Source organism: Phalacrocorax carbo, chromosome 1 (assembly GCF_963921805.1).
Source record: "Phalacrocorax carbo chromosome 1, bPhaCar2.1, whole genome shotgun sequence".
NCBI lineage: Eukaryota > Metazoa > Chordata > Aves > Suliformes > Phalacrocoracidae > Phalacrocorax > Phalacrocorax carbo.
The window spans coordinates 68,544,548-68,562,790 of NC_087513.1; the positions used below are offsets into that span (position 1 = coordinate 68,544,548).

General features: G+C 46.6%; 1 protein-coding gene across 1 annotated transcript in view; it reads right to left on the minus strand.

Annotated features, from left to right (window-relative positions):
• CACNA2D4 (calcium voltage-gated channel auxiliary subunit alpha2delta 4) overlaps positions 1–17,375 on the minus strand; it is a 132,927-nt gene extending 115,552 nt beyond the window's left edge. Inside the window, exons 1-5 of the mRNA XM_064458482.1 lie at positions 17,269–17,375; positions 11,887–11,968; positions 4,878–4,994; positions 3,345–3,404; positions 1,764–1,926 (exon numbers count right to left, since the gene is read on the minus strand). Coding sequence (XP_064314552.1) covers positions 1,764–1,926; positions 3,345–3,404; positions 4,878–4,994; positions 11,887–11,968; positions 17,269–17,375 — 529 coding nt within the window. The remainder of the gene's footprint in view (positions 1–1,763; positions 1,927–3,344; positions 3,405–4,877; positions 4,995–11,886; positions 11,969–17,268) is intronic.
• Positions 17,376–18,243: the final 868 nt, after the last annotated feature.

Sequence of the window (18,243 nt, forward strand, 5' to 3'; positions counted from 1 at the left end):
AGAAGAGCTCCAGGACTTACATGCCGTTTCTCTCTCTCTCTCTTTTTTTTTGCACAACAATTCTTTTGTTCTTTGCCTGCCCTTTCTTTCACAAAGCCTGAGCTGTCCTCCCTTGCCCCTGATCTCATCAGAATCAATAGGAAGTTGCAGACTTGCAAGAACTCGTAAAAGGCAGCGTATATTTGGTGTCTGTGTTGACTCATTGCCTCAGGAGACCAAACAGAGCAGCAGCAATAGAAACAGGGAATTATAAGAAACTGGTCATTGTAGGATTAACTGCATTAATGTTGAAAGGGATGGAGCTTTGACCTACCACTTCCTGTTTAGTCACTTTACTAAAGGCTGTTTTGGTCAAAATAGGGGAAATATTCAACTGTGACTCTCCAGTGATGAGGCCGAAGTAACTCATGCAGGAAGGGAGCCAGAAGAGCTGTGGAGAGCCAGACTTGCTGTTGTTTGCAAGAGAGGGAAAGAGTACTGCCAGGCACTGCTCCCAGGCGGAGCCCTGGGCATGGAAGCAGCCTTCCTCCTTCTCCTTCTCCATCTCCTGCTTGTCCTCCAGACATAGCCAGAGCAGCTGGATGATTTATGTCAAGCTGTACAGGCAAGAAATCAGCTAGCTGGGCAGTGCCTCTCTGCTGTTTCTGACAGCGGCCATTTGGCTACTTCTTTCTGTATGCTGCTGTAGGCAGCAGCCTACTCTGTGTAGCTCTGCTGTAGTTACCCACAGCCAACTCTGCTGGTGGCTCTATTGTGAGCAAGATTTTAGTGTCTGGGGCTGTCAGACCAGATGGAATTAATTTAAAACCATGGGAGAAATAGAACTCCCTCTATTGTCCCTCTAAATAACACAGCAGTTGGGAGCACAGTCACCAGCGCCTGCCCCGTCTGGTCCTGAAGATTGTAAATGAGCTCCTTCTATGAGACAAGTAATGGCACTTTTTTTTTCTTGCCAAAACATATGCAAGGGAAAGAGCTGATGGGGAAGCAGGGAAGAAGCCAGTTCAGGCAGCTTTGAATGTTGGCCAAAAAGAGCAGTAAACCTAGGACAATCACAACTGGTGTCTCAGCCTGCAGATTTGGTAGTGTGCTGACCAACCTGGAGGCTGACCAATTTCTGGTGTGTAGCTGGAGTGGTGTGAATGTGCAGGGGGAGAGGACATAGTCTGGGCACAGATAAGGCCATATGAGCCTCGGTAGCTCCCTGGGCTCCTGCAGCTGCCAAAGTGCAAAGGCTTGCTGAGTATGGAAAATAGCCCAGAACAGTCATGTCCTAATAGCAGTTGTGAATTACCACCAGTCCGCTACAGATATGGTCACTGGGAGTTAAGGGTGTCCCCTCATAACACAAAGGTACTTGGGGTCTAAATTCTCAGCTGAAATCAAAGAGATCCTTGACACCTAAAAACCTTGATATATCTGGCCCTTTGTAGAGAGTAACAATTGCCAATAAAGTCACATCACACTTTGTTTCACAGCATCTTTGGTTGGGTAGATGAACCCTGGGAGACTATACTGCCTGCCTAAGATGGAGGACTGTCCATCATTAGAGCTCTTCCAAGCATAGATTATACCTAAGCCCTGTCACAGTGACAGACTACAGCACAGACATGATCATGCCTTGGGACAGTGCCTTTCCAGCCCTGTTTTCTTTTCTGTCAGTTGTTTCTTTCTATTCCCATCCTTTCTTTCAGTATTACTACTGGTATTTTTCACAGCAGCCTACTAGTAGCGAGAAAGTAGAGGCCAGCAGAGGCCATTACCTTTATTGTAGACATTGGTGGGCAGCTGGATATCACTGTATGTTGTGTTCACCAGCAGGTTATTGAAATGCTCATTTGGCTCCAAAATGAATTCGTCTCCAAGCTCCACATAATTGTCATTTTCATCCTTCTCATTAATCAGGACAGAGTTGTAGTAATCAAACTGTTGATGAAGAAAATGGGAAAGAGAAAGGCAACAAGAGAGAATAAGAAAAGTACCAGTACTGCCTGAAAAAAATACTCTTTAAAAGATAAAAAGGGACATCTGGAGAATTGGGCTTCAAATAGGATCAAGATGAACAGCAAACAAGAGCCTTTACCAACTGAAATGTGCCAAGCTGCTCCAATAATGCTTTCTGCCCAGTTTCTTATCGTCAGGTGCCCGCGTGACTTAAAGCATGGTCATAACCAGCAGCAGAAGAGCCACCTGAGAGCAAAGGGACGTAGTAGCAGACTCCTGTAGTCCCTCAGAGGTATTTAAGTGACTAGTGGGAGAGGTGGAGAGTCTCACTGGGTCTGGCTGCCAGGTTTGCTACAGGGCATGCCAATGCTGACCTTACTTGCCCTGTCTCTACAGCTGTCATTTACTAGAGTTAACTCCTGATGTACATCCAGCCAGGATTATCCCCTCACTCTGTCGCTCCATGCAGCAGGCACTCGTCAAGAGCAAAGGATGGAGTAGAAGGTGCTCAAAGACAACACTGTCTTTCCCCTGTGAAGGCCACTGGGGATTTAGCATCTATAGTCACTTTAGTATCTTCAGGACATTCTTCACACTTGGACAACAAATGTTTTTAAGATGTTTTTGATTATCTGAGGGCAGAGATTATTTAAAATTTTTTGTTCAAGCACTAACAATACCCAGGGGATACGAATTGTGTGTGCAAATACAGAGTCATGTACCTCAACTTGCCCATGACCCTTACTGTGAATGCAGCTGACACAAATACCGTGTTCAGTTTTGGGGCCCTCATTACAAGACAGACATTGAGGCATTCACTTCACCAGAAGTAATCCCATAGCTTGGCTACAACCAGCAGTTATTAACAGAAGGACAATTAATCAAATTGCTTGAACAGCACCCAACTTTCACCTAATGGGAAGTCCTGACAAGTGGGCGTCTGCAGGGTAGAGAAAAGACAATGGGAGCTGTTGAGAAAGATGGTGAGAAACTCAGCTCAGCTGTGGGTATTTGTAACAGCATCCTCCTCATTGCTCATACACACTCAATTTTTAGCTCATTTTCCAGTCAAGTAACCCACAAAGCACCAGCTAATTTACACTAACACATCACATAATGACAACGTTTATGTGCAGTAAATGTAATACCATAACACCACACATCTTCCCAAATCCTTCCCCTCCCAGAGCCAAAGGGACTAATCTCCTTGGTGTTACTAGGTTTGGGATCTGCCAAAGGAGTCTCTTACACTATTTTCTAGACAAGCTGCATGTCATGAAGACAAGGAAAATCCTAGCCTGTCCAGGAACCTGAGGTAGCTGGGTGCTGCTAAGTCTGCCTTTTGGCTAGTCTCTCTGAGGATGCGTGTCATATTTTGTCACTGACCAGGACAAACTTACCTCCAGGGAGGAGTTGTACTCATGGTTCAGATCTGCGTCTTCTGCTGCTTCCACCAATCTCTAATAGAAGCACACAGAAAGAAAGATGAGGGTGTGCTGTGTAAAGCCCTCCAGAAGCTCTTCCAGCTGTATCAACCATTCACACAGTTTGTGAAAAGACACACAACTGCCTCCTTCACCACAACACCGTCTTTCCCTCCTTTTCTGCTGACCTGTCATTCTGTGCTGCAACTTTACAGCTTGGAAGGTATATTCACAACTATTTATTTCCAAGTATATTCACTCCTACTTACTCCAGAGTCCCTGCTAAACCCCTGAGCAATCTTAGATATCACAGGACATATACAAAGAGAAACATGTCCATTTAGAGAAACAACAGCCAGAGATTTCATTTCATTTTCCATGAACCCTTCCAAAAAGCCATGGGAAAGGCATTTCAGACCCAGCTTGATGTCAGTATCTCGTCAAAGGAAAAGATGTTGTGGGAGTCTCATCTGGTATTGTTACTGAGACAAAAACCATGACTCGATTTCGTAAAGGGCTCAGCAGTGCTGTGGCCATTTATAAGCTCTTACCATTTATGGAAAGCAATATAATCAACTAGTATTCTCCAATATGATGCTTCAGGGCACTAATTCTCAATTGGTAAAGACTGGGGAGGAATACAGCTGAACATGAACATGTTTTCAGAGACAATCTCAGCAAAACTACTTTTTGGTCCTTCACAAAGGATAAGGCAATCCAAACACTGGAAAGATCTGGCTATGAATCTAATGTTATAGGCCAAAGCTCTGGGTCTAAATATGCCCACATTTCACTTTGAGATTCAAATGATGTGTTTCTGGATGACTTTTCCACATTAGGTGCCTTAAACAGTCAAGGCTCTGTGACTACAGAAATGCGCTTTTCATAGTGAGTAAATGTAAGGGAATATGACAGATCCTTAGATGCAAGAAGTAAGAGGGGCCATAAGGATTACCTGCTCTGATTTCCAACACAGCAACAGCTAAAGACCTCTTGCCACCCTCTCCATGCTTTCCCATGTACACAGCTTGAAATCCAAGCACCTTCCCATCAGCTCATGTTCAGGGGCTGCAGGAACTTCCCTTGAGCCACACACACAGCTGAAACAAGCTACCAGTCTTCAATGGCCCAGAGGTCATTATGCAAGGATGAACTTTATTTTCACTTGCGGAAGGTTTTTTTCTCTTTAAACAGCTATAGAATCAAACCTCTTTTCTCCTAAAACGGTGTTCATTCCCTCATATTTATTCCTAGACTTTGTTTTTATCTTATTTCCTACTTCGGGCTGAAGGAGAAGCCAGCATTCCCTTGTCTGAACGCCCACATCCTCCCACCAGTGTCTACTTAAAGCTCAGAGCAAGCCAGCTGCATCAGCAGGCATTTGGTTGGGCAAGGAAGTCCTCATGCAACCTCTGCGCCCACACACTCCTGGTACAGGCGGGAGGCCTGAGTCTACTGCTCTGGGGCTGATGGGAGAGGACTTTCTTCCCATAGCCCCTGTGGTCATACCTCAACGGCTTCAACCTTCCTGCGGAGCATGCTTTCCATCTGCTCCGAGAACTTCTTCACCAGCTCCAAGCCGTCCACCTCTTCGATCTTCAGAGTTGGCTCCACATCTTTGTACTTCTACCCAAGGGAAAGCAGGAAATCCTGCTGAGCAGGAGGCTCATAGGGAGAGGGACGAATCTATTATTTATAGCTGGGTATTGTCTTTGGTGGAGAAAGGTTTGTTGAAGGCATTGGTCTAATTTACCACCTTCTCCCATCTTTGCCTTTCTTCCCTTTCACCCCATAATTTGGGCACGTGCAGATCACTGGCCATAACACAAACCATTTTGACTAAGTAAAAGCAACTTATATAATTGTGAGCTTGTGGCTGTTGAAAACAGCAACGTACCTGAAGCTGTTGGTGCTTGAAAATAAGGGAGAGAAGAAGGCCGACTTCTGAAAACCTAAAATACACATTGTGCTTATATCCATAATAGCATATGAGAAAAAACTTCTTTACTGTGAGGGTGACAGAGCAGTGGCACAGGGAGGCTGTGGAGTCTCCTTCCCTGGAGACATTCAAAACCCGCCTGGATGCGTTTCTGTGCCCCCTGCTCTGGGTGTCCCTGCTCAAGCAGGGGGGTTGGACAAGATGATCTCCAGAGATCTCTTCCAACCCTACCATTCTGTGATTCTGTGCATCACATACCTGAAATTTACTTAAGACACAGGGATGGGCAGGGCAACGGAGCTGTATGCTGTCATTACGTTGCCTCCTATGCCATATGTGCTCTGGGGCACTAGTGGGAGAGATGTCATTCTAGTGCATGTCCTGTCCTCCCACAGCACCATCATATCTGTAGGGTAACTTGTCAGGTCTGCAGGGAGAAGGGTCTGCTCAGTGCTTAGGCGGGAGACTGCCAAGGAAAGGTCAGCAAGACATTTATGATGCTACTTATTCAGCACGCACGAGCAGCCTTTGGGCCAAGAGCTGCACAGAGGCAATTCCCAGAAACTAGGAATTACGAGCATGGCTACTTAGTGCTGCCTCCACTGGGAGAGATGCTGTAATGAGGAGGATCTGGGTCTGACAGCTTTAGAGATAACCAGTTTCTTCTGTCCATGTTTCATACAATCTAGGCATTAAAAACCCGAGAGTACTCTCAAACTGGGTAATTGTAATCTGTCTCCCTAAATCTGCCCTTTCAAGACTGGATACAATGGCCTTTATTTCTCCTTTTCAAAAAAATCCCAAAGCTAACAGAGATAGGCAGAAAGAAAGAGTTAAAAAAAAAAAACTTGTAAAAGGACAAAATATGAGTAACCTATTTCAGAAAAAACAGAGCCTTATCTCCACAGCAGTGAGAGTGTTTTGTGGAAGTGCGAAGGCAACAGATTGAATTTTCTTTGTCCCTCATCATAATTTCTCTCTGCAGTGTACTCACATCCCCTCCATCTTCACATTGCATTAGCACCAGAGCAGCATTCTCAGCCAGGGCTGGACTTCTTGCACTGGTACGAAATGATGTGGTGAAAATGGTAAGGGGATGGCAGGAGCTTTAAGTGACACTTTTGATTTAGAAGAAAGTATAGGCAGGAGGACTTCACATGTGTTTAGGGTGAGCAAGTAGAGCTCCTTTTGTTCAAGAAGTCATTGACCATCCGGGAGAGTGGCTGAGCACAGGCAGAGTAAGAAATGCCTTGAGGATGGGGCAGGCTGAGGAGGTCAGACAGAAATAGCAGCAGCATCCAGCCTGCAGCAGGCATGGCGGGGAAGCTGCTTGCTCTGCCTGACGTGATTAACAGCAAGGGTTTTACTGGATTAAAAATGCCAGGCCTCGCATCCCCTCTGCTGCGGTTGGGTAGCAGGGACGGGTGGGGGAGGCGGAGGACGGGTTGAGCACGAAGGTTAGTGTAACCATGCTGCCAAAAGAGGGATGTGCAACAACAACCCCCTGACTGAGATCCTTGGCTGCTGACGAGACCGCAGCACACATCCCAGCTGGTGCCTCTCCCATTTAGCTCCATGTCATGGTTTCATCAGGAGGGAAGTGATCTCTGCCAGGCTAGGCTTTAATCAGGCCCTCCTCGGGGGGAGGAGGGTAATCTCTCCTGGGAAAGCTAGCAAAGGGGGGGACCACACCAGCACAGGCAAGCACGCGCTTTGGAAAGTGACCTGCCGTCGGTTACCTTGGGTCATATCTTGAATTAAAAAGAATAGGGCTCTTTATCTCTCAATTATTTTTTAATGTGCTTTTGACACATTGACAAGTAGATGTCATTAGGGTAAAAGAAATCTTGAGCAGTCAAGAGAAGTCTGCTAACACCATACATACACATATCTCAGTCCTGGGAACTAGCCAGAGCTTGGAAGACAAAGAAAAAAAACCAAAAATCTTTCTGCAAAGATTCAGTTGGCTGTGAGGAATACACCAGGTTTGAGCTCAGATCCCCTTTGAGCTTTTTTTCTACAGATGATCCAGCAAACCATTTTGCATCTGTAATTCCTGTTACTAAAATCTCCTGCTATTAATGTATATTCACTGCAAGAATTCCCAAAGGTGGGCAACAGAGCAGTACCTATGATTTCAATACTGTTACCAGATACCATGGCTGAAAGTACGCAGCGGATGTCAACACAGGTGCTTGTAGCTGACCCATATAAACCTGCACAACCCGAGTTTAGGGTTCAAGTTATCAGATCATTATAATTTATGGAACAGGAATCAGCTACAGGCTTGGGAGAACGGGCTGAAAGGATCTGACATTGAAAAAGGGCCAAAAAGTTAACTCTGATCTAACAGAAAATCTTTCCATATTCATCTAGTACTTAGTATTCCCTTAAAGCAGCAGGAGCAATTCATTAAGATTCTCCTTCTGCAGCGATGGGGGTGGTGATTTAGAAGTGGAAAATCTAGGATTCAGTATCCCAAGCTTTATCTGTGAACAGAGAGATGTCACCAAATATACTTTCTTGTTCCCACCTCCATGAAATTTAGCCCACTGAAGTACACAGCATTGCGTTACTCACTGCTAGTGAAACTATACTAAAATGCCTTGACTGAACTTCTTTAATTTGTCTGTTCTTTGCCATGTAGGTATTTGTAGTGCTTTCTAGTAATCACGTAGCTGGAGCCAAGCCCTGCTGTCCTTTCTCAGTTCTATCCACCAGGAAGCAGAAGGTAATTCTCAGAAATGCTTATAATACATCATTAACATAGTAGAAGAAAAATTAGGTTTTGGGTCTGCTGAAGCTGATGGTGTTTCTGTCACTCAGAGGCAAGCCCCGAGAAGGCCAGAACCACCATGGTGTGCTCCTGGGGTGGCTGCAGTCAGTGACCCCAGGCCACTGGTCACTGCCTGGCCAACTACAGCAGCAGCGCTGGGGCAAGCAGACCTAATGAGCCACGGGTTCAAGCTTTCTGTTCCTTAGCTCTGGGAGATGGTACTGCCCCCCTCCTCCTAAGCCTTTCACTTTGCCTCTTTGCTCTGGCTGTATCAACCTCAGCTGTCCTAGAGCCTGACCAGCATTTTAATAGATCCATCATCCCTGAGCGAGGCTGATATGCCAGACAAATGCACAAGCTTATCTTAACCTCCACTGCATAACGGTCAAGAGAATCAATGAATGCTTCAGCCATCAAACCAAAGCCACTTTTCAGCTTTTGCTACCTCTGTAAGGTTTAATTTGATGATATCTCGATTGCTGGGGGCAGAGAGTGACCTAGGAGCTTTCTCAGAGCTCCCTGATCCAGGGTAAAATCCTGCCTTTCTGGATTCACAAGATGTCACTGGTTCACCAGGTCTCTGGGAAGAGTAAAGCCTGGTAAGAAATTGACCATTTGGGTCAACAACGTGATATTAGGGTTCTTATGAGGGAAACAAACAAGCAAACAAAAAACCCCAAATAAATCCAAACTCAAAGCCACAAAAGGAAGTTTATGCTAAATATTAAAGAGAATGTTTACACGCAAAACATTCCGTAACTGAAAAGTTAAGGCTCTCAAAGCAACAGTAAGCTAGTTACTTCAAGCCTATTTGGCACAAGGGAGACATGAAGTCAAATTTTAAAGGTGCTGTTATCTCTCAGTTTGTATCTCCTCAAAGGTAAAACGCCCATCGACTTAAACAAGCACTAAGGAAAGAATTGCCTGGGCCTCTACACTGTGCTCCCACCCTTCTGCTGGTTTGTGTATACTTACGCACACAGAGAAATATTTCAAGTGAAAAAGAGCCAATGGCCCAAAAAAAGAAAGGTGCCTGGGGAGCACATGTGTTTGGATTTCCAGACTTGGTATATTTGGCTCCCCAGGCCTGACTTGCCCACGGTCTGGACCTGTGCGGTGATCTACATGAAGCCATTCAGGGTCTGCCAAGGTGCATCTCACGGGGCATGAAAATGTTGCCTAGCAGTAAAAGATTTGTCTGCATCTGCCTGAAGCTGTCCTCCTGCAGTGCTGTGTCAGCGATGCAGAGGGAGACCTCCAGGATGCTCCCTGCGTTGAAATGCTGATTTGTGAGAAGGTGTTTGAACCAGTGCTTGCTAAAGAAATGAAGGCTGAAAGAAGGACTGAAGAAGTGGGTGCTGGCCGGTAATGAAGGAGCTCAAGGAGTGAGACTTGAGGGGTGAAAGGTAAGCCTGAGCTGTTTAAACTGCTTAAGTAAAATTAGGGTAGGGCAGGGCAGGACATGCATTTAGGAGATGACTCTGCTGAAGTGTTAACCAGAGCAAGGCTGGATCAAGCTCATCTGTACCCGCTGCTGGAAGCAGTGGCAGTGACTCACCGAAGGATGTTTTCCTTCTGACTCATGGGTGACAGTGAGTCCTGCTCAGGGGTGTCCAGAGACTCTGCAAGGCACAATCTGTCTGTGCTGCATCCAGGCCCCAATATATGCAAGAGCAAACCAGACACCTTCCTCTCTCAAAGAACAAAACCATGTGGATGTGGACTGGGGCAGGCATGTAAGATCATTTTATAAGGTGGTCTGAGAGAACACAAGGGAAATATAGCTCTGCCTTGACTTCCCTTGACATGAATGCTAGGTTGGATTTGGTTACATTCATGCTTCTTTGTCATCAGAAATTAGTTTTCTTTGCTTCCAGTGAATTACACCAAAACCTCATAGAGTTGTGAATTTTTGTTCACAGTCTGGTTGCCATGACTATAATTTTCAGTGCCGCTATAGTAGCATCTAGAGGTCTCATATAACCCCTACCTGAAAAAGATAAAGATCCCAAGAGTCAAAACATATAGTGTGGACAGAGGGAGGTGAAATGACCTGGTGCAACATCTCCAGAGAGCCAACACAGCACAGCTGTCTTGATACCCACCTGAGTGCTGCATCTGCCATCCTTGGCCTCCACTATTAGCTTTTGTGACACTGCTCTTTTCAAGCTAAACCCTGTTCTGCTTAGCCCTACCAATTTTTGGACCTTAAGGAGTGTGAATCCCCTTGATCTGTTAGCAGAAATAGCCACAGGAGCGGCACACATTGGCTGTGTTGAAGCAGTAAGAAGACAAAACTGCTGCAGTATTTCTTCAGACAATAAGGTGACACCCTTAGCATCTTACAGAAAAAGCTGGTAGCTGCAGATTTCCTGTTGGACAGCAGACACCTATACAGCATTGGACACATACCTGACTATCAAATAACCCCAATCTGTATCTCCTGACCACTGGAGCCCCAGCAGCCACCAGAGATGCTCTAGCATGTCACTTTACCTCTGGCATTACCATCTGGGGACCCCATAGAAGAACAGGCAATGCAGAAGCATCATCAAAACTGCTAAAAGCCTGCATTAATATCACGCCACAGCTGCCTCATGATTAGGGCATGAGGTACCTATACCAGTGCTGACACTTCATTGCATGGGGGCACATTCCTCCTAAGAACAGCTGATGGTCAGTATAGACTTTGTCATGGACGCTAAAGGCCTTTCTTGGCCAAGCCTAGCAAAGGTGATGCTGCAGGAGATGCTCTTTCCAGACAGAAAGCAGCACTATGGGGACAGAGGAACCGAAGGCAAGTCAAATGATATCCAGATCCCTTTTTGCGCTGGGATGTGGGTGTTATTACTAGTCAGAAGACAGAGATTAGACACCTAAGAGGCAATGTACGGCTTGCGTTGAAGATGAGAATCAGAGAAAGAGTAAAGAAAAGGAACTGGACAGCCACATGAGGTGGAGATGGGACTGCACCCCCCTTAGCAGCCACCAGGAGCCCTGAGCAGCACTTGGGAGGTGCTGACCCATACAGCCCTGCTGCTGCTGCAATGCAGAGTTCACCAAGCCTGAAAGAGGAGCAGCCTTTCACCCCTGACTTCAGGAATCAAAGGTAACATGGCAACTTCTCTACAGCTGGGAACATTTATTTAAAGCCCCTGGAGCTACACCTTTTAATGCTGCAGGGTTTAGTGCAGCTGTGCCTGTTGTTCGGTGACTGAGCCAGGCATGCGGCAGAGCTCTGTACCCCTGGAAGATCATGGCTTCCAGGGCACCTGCCTCAGAGACCCTGTCCAAAGCAGAGTTTTAAAGGCACAATTCAAAGAATTGATAAATGACTAGAGGAAGACAGATGAGGAAGCAGAAATAAACAAGAGTGCCAGCTGGAGAGCTGCAGGAGGGGACGATGGGGTGATGATGAGCAGGTGATTGATGAACAGGAGGAGAGGAATTGATATGCATTTAGGAAGGGAGGAGTGAAGTGCTGCTATAGAAGGTCATGAAATGACCATCAGAAGGAAAACATGAGGAATACTGTTAAAAAGTGTTTTTAAAAAATGGGGCAATTTAGGTGGTGTTTGGCCATGGCTAATGAAAGCAGGAAAGGTATTAGTTGGATTCCCCTCTCTGGTTCATGGAGAACAGCCACAGGGCATCGCTCTGTTCATATGGATATGAACCTGCATGGTTTTGAAAGTTAGCTGGAGACCTCTCTGTTTTGCTTTCTTCCATGTCGGGGGAAAACCTTGGAGGGCTACATGAGGAGTTAATGTGAAGCCAAGTAAAGATTTACAGCTTTTGCTTACCTTCTGCAACAGGAGGGAGCCTGAATACTTAGTTGCAATGGAGTACAGCTCCCCACCAAAGGCATCTGCCCAAGACTTCACCCTAAAAAGAAGAAAAAGGGAAAATCAGTGTTACTAATTCAAAGTCAGTAGAACTGCTTACTTCTTCAAACAAGGAAAACTCCATCTTTGTGAGTACAAGAACCCCACCCCCCCGCCCCCATATTTCTCTAAGCCCCTATAGTGACAATGACAATGCTTTCTCCCCAGAGCACTAGCCAGACAAGCAGTGAGGCAGGAGACAAGCACTGCTTTTGGACATTATACCCAGGACATCACTCAGAAAGGAGAAACGCTGAATTCTGCTGGCCTTGGTCACTACGTTTTGACTGAGAGTGGAACTTGTCTTGCCTAATTTTAGAGGTATGAAAGTTGTACATTTGGTCTTATGTGTTATCTGGTTTCCTCTGTTGTTAGTAAAGTGAAATAAAGAGCTCTGCAGACACCTATTTGTCTTCACTGATTGCAGACGGAGCCTGGGGTGAAGGGCTAGACACCTAATGTCAAGACTGCTGAAGAGAAATAAGTGTCAGACCTGAAAGAAGCTGTCAAGATTCACCCCTTGGATTCAGTTCCTAGAGCTGCGTGGGGGCAGAGACTAGCAAGCCAGATGAATTCACCACTCTCAGTGGAGATAGTACGGCTTGATAATGCCAGAGTAGATTATGCACCTCATCATTGTAAAACAGTACTCGCATTTGTGCCATCCTGTAAATAACTGACGATAGCAATACCACATGGAGAACATAAGGATGTTGAAGAGCAGCCTGCACGCCGAGCCATCCAAATCAAAATAGATAGCTCTTGTAATTGACAGAGCACTTCATCAGAAATCTGTTACATGAATCACATTAGGCAGTTCCACCTACATGCAGTTCCTTCAACAAGGATTCACTTAGGAGAGATTTATTTAATGGAATAAATGGCTTTCTCCACTTACCAGAATACACTACTTATTTATGGGTTATAGAGTGTTATCTATGGCATCCAGTAAATTTCTTCTAGTCCTAAGCTGACTTTAACCTCAGGGCCTGATTTCCTTGTGCATTGCACCACTTCCATGGCAGAATAATATGCCAACATAGTGATGAGCTCTGGAGTAAAGCCAATGCAGCAATGGTAGAATAATCATAAGAGCTAACTTTAGCCTAGGAAAGCCTGTTTAGGCTTCCCTCTTCCAAATAGAGGCAGATAGGCAGCTATAAGGGATGGTAGGGAGCATACATAAGGCTCCTGCTCTGAACTACACCTCTCTCCACTGCCTATAAAAGGAATATAATGAGAGAGTGGGTGCCTTTTTTAATCACTCCTTAATTGGCAATGAAGTGTTCCTTTCTAATCACTATGATCTAGCACCAGCTGAAGTCAATAAGAACAAGACTTCTTTTTTTCCCTTTTTTTTTTTTTGACATTTTGCTCTGCATCTTATTTTGACAGCCAGAGCTTTTATCTCTTCCTTTCATTCTTAGAGAAAAAAGAATATGAGTATTTCCTAGGAGACCTGGATTTATTGCCCCATATCAGAGTTATTCTAGCAAGCCTAGAATAAAAGAGGAAACCAGAAACAGGGACCCCTTGCATGCATTCCTGTCTGTTGTAGTGACTAACACATTGCCTGAGGTATGAGGATCTCTGAATCAACATTTAAGTCGACGCCCATCTGCTGCTGCTGGTTTTTTAACTTTTATGTATGAGATGTTTTGTGCTGATATTAACCAATATTCTCCAGTCTCCTTATCTTTTACTGTGGAAAGAGAGAACCTAAACATGAAGTTTGGGATGATAGTAATTTTAACAGGGAGGTTTATTTTCACCCTGTTTCCTCCCTAAAAAATGAGGTGCATGTCACCCTAGTCTTTGTTTTGTGTTGTGTCTGTGGCCACGCGTCTGCCCCTGTTCCTTCCAGCCCTCATCATTTTTCAACCCAGCAGGGTGGAAGAGTCTGGGATTTTAACTTCTGACTAGTGGCTGTGGTTGGGCAGCTTCAGCAAAAAGATAATATTATTGAGGTAAAAGTTCTGCAGTATGAGCTTAGCAATGGTCAGCCACAGACACAATTTCACAGCAGACCAGGCCTGTTGCTCATGGATCTGCTTGTTTGTGAAGCCCTGAAGACCATCGTGACTTGGGATTCTCCGCTTTCATAAAAACAGGAAAAGGGAAGGTCAGTTTTCAGCCATTGAGGATGTGGCAAAAGAAGCCTTCCAGTAACAGCAGAACTCGAGGTTAAAAAGGTCAGGATTTGTGTAATTTCATTATTTCTATGTAGGTGCCCTAAGTGTCAGATGCTTAGCCGGGGAGGGTTCTCCCAGCCTGCCCGAGACAGCAGCCCCACAGCCACTTCTGAGCTCCAATTTGGGGACTCCTATTTCTGCTGATCTCAAAGTAGCTCCCCAAGGCACCACGCTGCAAAACCTACTTGCCCTGGGAGAGGTAAAGGGCAGCAGGAGAAGAGGAAGGAGGCACAAAGGCAGGGGCGAGCAGAGAAAGGGCCAGAGACCAGCAGCTTTGGAGGGCTGGTTGGAAGATTAGGAGGCACAGAGGAATAAGAGAGCATAGAGGTCCCAAATCCCTGTGTGACAGGGCTGAAGAGTGGGTAATTAAAAATATATGGTGGCATTTCATGGAAGTTGAAAAGGAGGCAAGTGAAGAGGCAGAAATACACTGGCATTTACGTATTTAAAAGACAATTATTTGTCAGGGAAGGGAGTGACCTTGGAGTACTAAGAAATTAAGAGCAGCCTGCTGAATTTAAATAGGTTTCTTTATTTTTTTCATAAATAAGTGAGAGAAAAGGTCACTCTAAAATTCATCAGGTTGCAGAGAAATCTAAGGCTGCTGGCTCTGTGAACTCGGTAGCAGATATACAGAGGTGGTAGAGGCAGCCTAAAGAGGCCATAACAGGTTGATCTTCACCTCTGCCACCAGCATTTCCTGATGTTTCTGTCACCCCAAGAAGCAAAGGCTGAGTAGCCATCCCCAAATCCTCACCATCCTCACAGCTACAAGCACTCCTGATGAGCAGAGTGGTGGCCAGGAGGAAAGAGGACACGGTTTCCATGCTGAGCTGCACCCCAGACACATTGCTAGCAACTGACGGAGCAGATCTTTTGCACCGCTGGAGTTAAAGCTGAGTGAGCTTTACAAAGATGTGACTAAGCTGGCAATGAACCGAGCACGGTGCCAGAAAGCCAGGCATGTCTTGGGGAGCAGCACAGGCTGACTTAGCCTTGTAATTGAAGCCAGCTGGTGTTTAAAAGCCCCTGGTTTTGTGTCCCCAAAATGTCCCTGTGTAATCTATGGAGCAGGTCCATTTTCTGCTGATTTACTCCCTTTGGTCCTCTGGCCAATTTTTCTTCCACTAAAATTCCATTTGAAAAGGGCAACTTTTTTGTTTTAGCTGAATTCCTGAGTGGATTTGAAACAACAGGGATTAATTCAGCTGTTGTTCTGGTTTCAGTACCAGAGAAGAAACGCTCCTTTTCTATTGTTTATTCTTTATTCTTGTAGATAAATAAGTTCCAAATTGTGCAAAGTGATGTAACTCTTTTCTCAATAGTAAAGGGCTATCACATTATAACCAAACACATCAGAAAAGGATTTGATCAGAGATTGTCTGCCTGTAATCCCTGCACTTGTATTCTGTGGAGAAAACAGCAGAAAGGGTGGGCTGGCTTCTTAATGCCACAGATTTCAAGGCCAAAAAGTATTTCTATGCAGCATTTACCCTGGGCATGGAAAATCGATTTTTATTTTGAACAGTTTGAAATTACCAGAAGTTGGATTTTATTCTGTGTAACCTCTGCATCCTTTTTGTGAAACCCAAGTCAGAAGCACTTTACTGAGGAAGGGCTTGATAGTGCAGCTGAGAATAAAGCTGGTGACAAAGTTTCCTGAGACTCCCTCAGATAAATTTGGTGCAAGTCTTGGGAATCACATGGGCTGTATTGAGCACACCTGTGACCATCTTATTGGCAATTTTTGAATACAAAAAAATTTCTCAATCTCAGGAAAGGGCTTGAGCTGACTTCGGTCAGTTTATTGGACATATCTCCTCCTGAAACCGGATGGCAGTGTTGTCTTCTCTCCAGACTAGTCCACTGTCCTGCACAGACAGATCCACCCCAGCTCCAGAGAAGCTGCCTCACAACAACTTTTACCAACCGCGGTGCCGACATTTTCAATCCTTGAAGGATTTAACTTGCCTAAATCAGCTTAACAAGGTGAAATTTTTATAAACTGGGTTTGCTGAGAGCTGTTAGCCTCCTGGTGGGCTGCTGGGGCAGGCTGCACTGCTGGCGAGGAGCCTTCCAGCGGCGACTGTGCCAGTGTTACCTCTTGGGCCCACCAACAAGCACGTGGGTGTGGGTGCTCTGCAAACCCACATCCAAAAAGGCACATCAAGATTCCCTGCATGTGCACTAGCACCCAGACCCAACAGGAAGCATGGCTGTTTATGCTTTGTATTGCAGCTCAGCTTTTCATTCCTATGCTCCAGAGCTCTGGGAAGGGCTATTATGCCCTTTGTGGTAAGGTGGAGCAGGAACAAGCAAGAAAAGGTGCTGTGGCTTATTTAGCCTCCCCCCCACTGACACCCTCTGACATCCACACACATAAACAAACATGCATGTGTGTATTACCCAGGCTGCATATGTGTGCATGAAGGCTTTCTTCATCCATCAGTGTACCAGACCAGCACAAGGAATCAGAGCTTTGGAGCTGCAAACCTTGCATTGCGCGATCTGGATCTCGTGTGTGTTGAAGACACGCATCTTTGCTCAAACACCCCATGCGTATGCCTCCCACGCCAGATCCTGACCAGTGGTATGCATCCCCAGGGTGTTCCCAGTGGGGTACAAACCAGCAGCGTCTGCTGGAACCGCTTTGCTAAACTGGGGAGCTGCTAAACTGGGGTCACTGATGTCTGCCTCCATGACTGAATCTCCACAAGCTGCAAAAATGGTGGGATTTTATGAATGTGTCTTTAAACTGGTCTTGCCTTCTGCTGCCCAGTGCATTAAGCAGAGCATTAATAAATGTCAAAATGCTTAACTAAAGCAGATGAGTGTCATTGCTCTGATTGGCAAACAGGGAAAATGAGGCATTGCGTCCGCACTAGATCTGGGAGCTCAATTTATGGCTCCCATGCCCATGCCCTCTCCCAGAAGCCATCACCACCATCAAAAGGAAACGGCACCCCCCTGCAGTGGTGTGCCCTGCCAGAGGAACCCGCGCTCACAGTGCCGGCCACCGTGGGGAGGCACTCCCACCCGCTGCCTGTGCCCATGGCATTGTCCACTCCATGCCAGAAACGCCCCACGCCAGAAAAAGGGAAACACTTACGTCTCCAGCGGGATCTTTGTCTGGGCCCTGGCGGGGGGCAGGAGGCAGAAGAGCCAGAGCGTCATCCACGGGATGGCCCAGGGCCCCATCCTCCACACGCCAACCATCAGCAAGGGGACTGGCTGGCGGGATGCAGGGGTTCCCCGCCCTTCCTGCTGCCCCGAGGGGGGTCCCACACGGCCCCCGCCATGCTGCCAGGCTGGGTGCCCTGCTGCTGCGGGGCCGAGCCCCGGGGTGACCCTGGCTGCCTCCTCCTGGGGGACGTTGCTCCTGCTGCCGGGTGCTGTTAGGGATCTCTGGTGCCAGGTGGGTGGCCAAAAACCCACTGGGGACCCTCGTTGGCAGGCACCCGTGGGTACGATGTATCTCCGTGCCCTGGGGTGCAGCCGCGCCGGGAGGGAGCTCCACACCAGGAGCCGCAGTAGCTACGTAATCCCCTGCCAGCCCCTTAATCCCCTCGCTGAGCAGCAGCAGCCACAGATTTAGGGAAGTGGAGTGGCATAAAATCACGCAGGATTACTCTGATTCCTGAAGACGGGTCTCGGCTTCTCCAGCTGGAGGTCAGGCTGTGCCTGCTTTAAAGGGGTCACACCCACACCTCCCCAGAAAACCCTGACCTTTGATCTCTGTCCCTCAGGCCTCCCTGTTGCACTGCAGGATGCTGGCAGGTCACCCTGGCATCATCTCTTCCCCCCAGGGTTGGGACTGGGAGCATGAGGCACGTGGCAGGTTCCTGCAGGCACCAGTGGGTTCATGCCGTGCCACCACCTGGGGCTGAGGTTTGCAGAGGTCTAATGAGGCCGGGCAGAGATGGCACCTTGGCAGCATCCAGTGCAGGTTCTGCTGAGGTCCTCCTCCTCCAAGCCATGTCCGATGCCCTCACACAGGCGAGGGGAGAGAAAATGGGCAGTGGGAAGCTAAAATGGCATGAAAAAAAGGACTCTGCTGGCTAACTGATCACCTCCTAATGTGAGA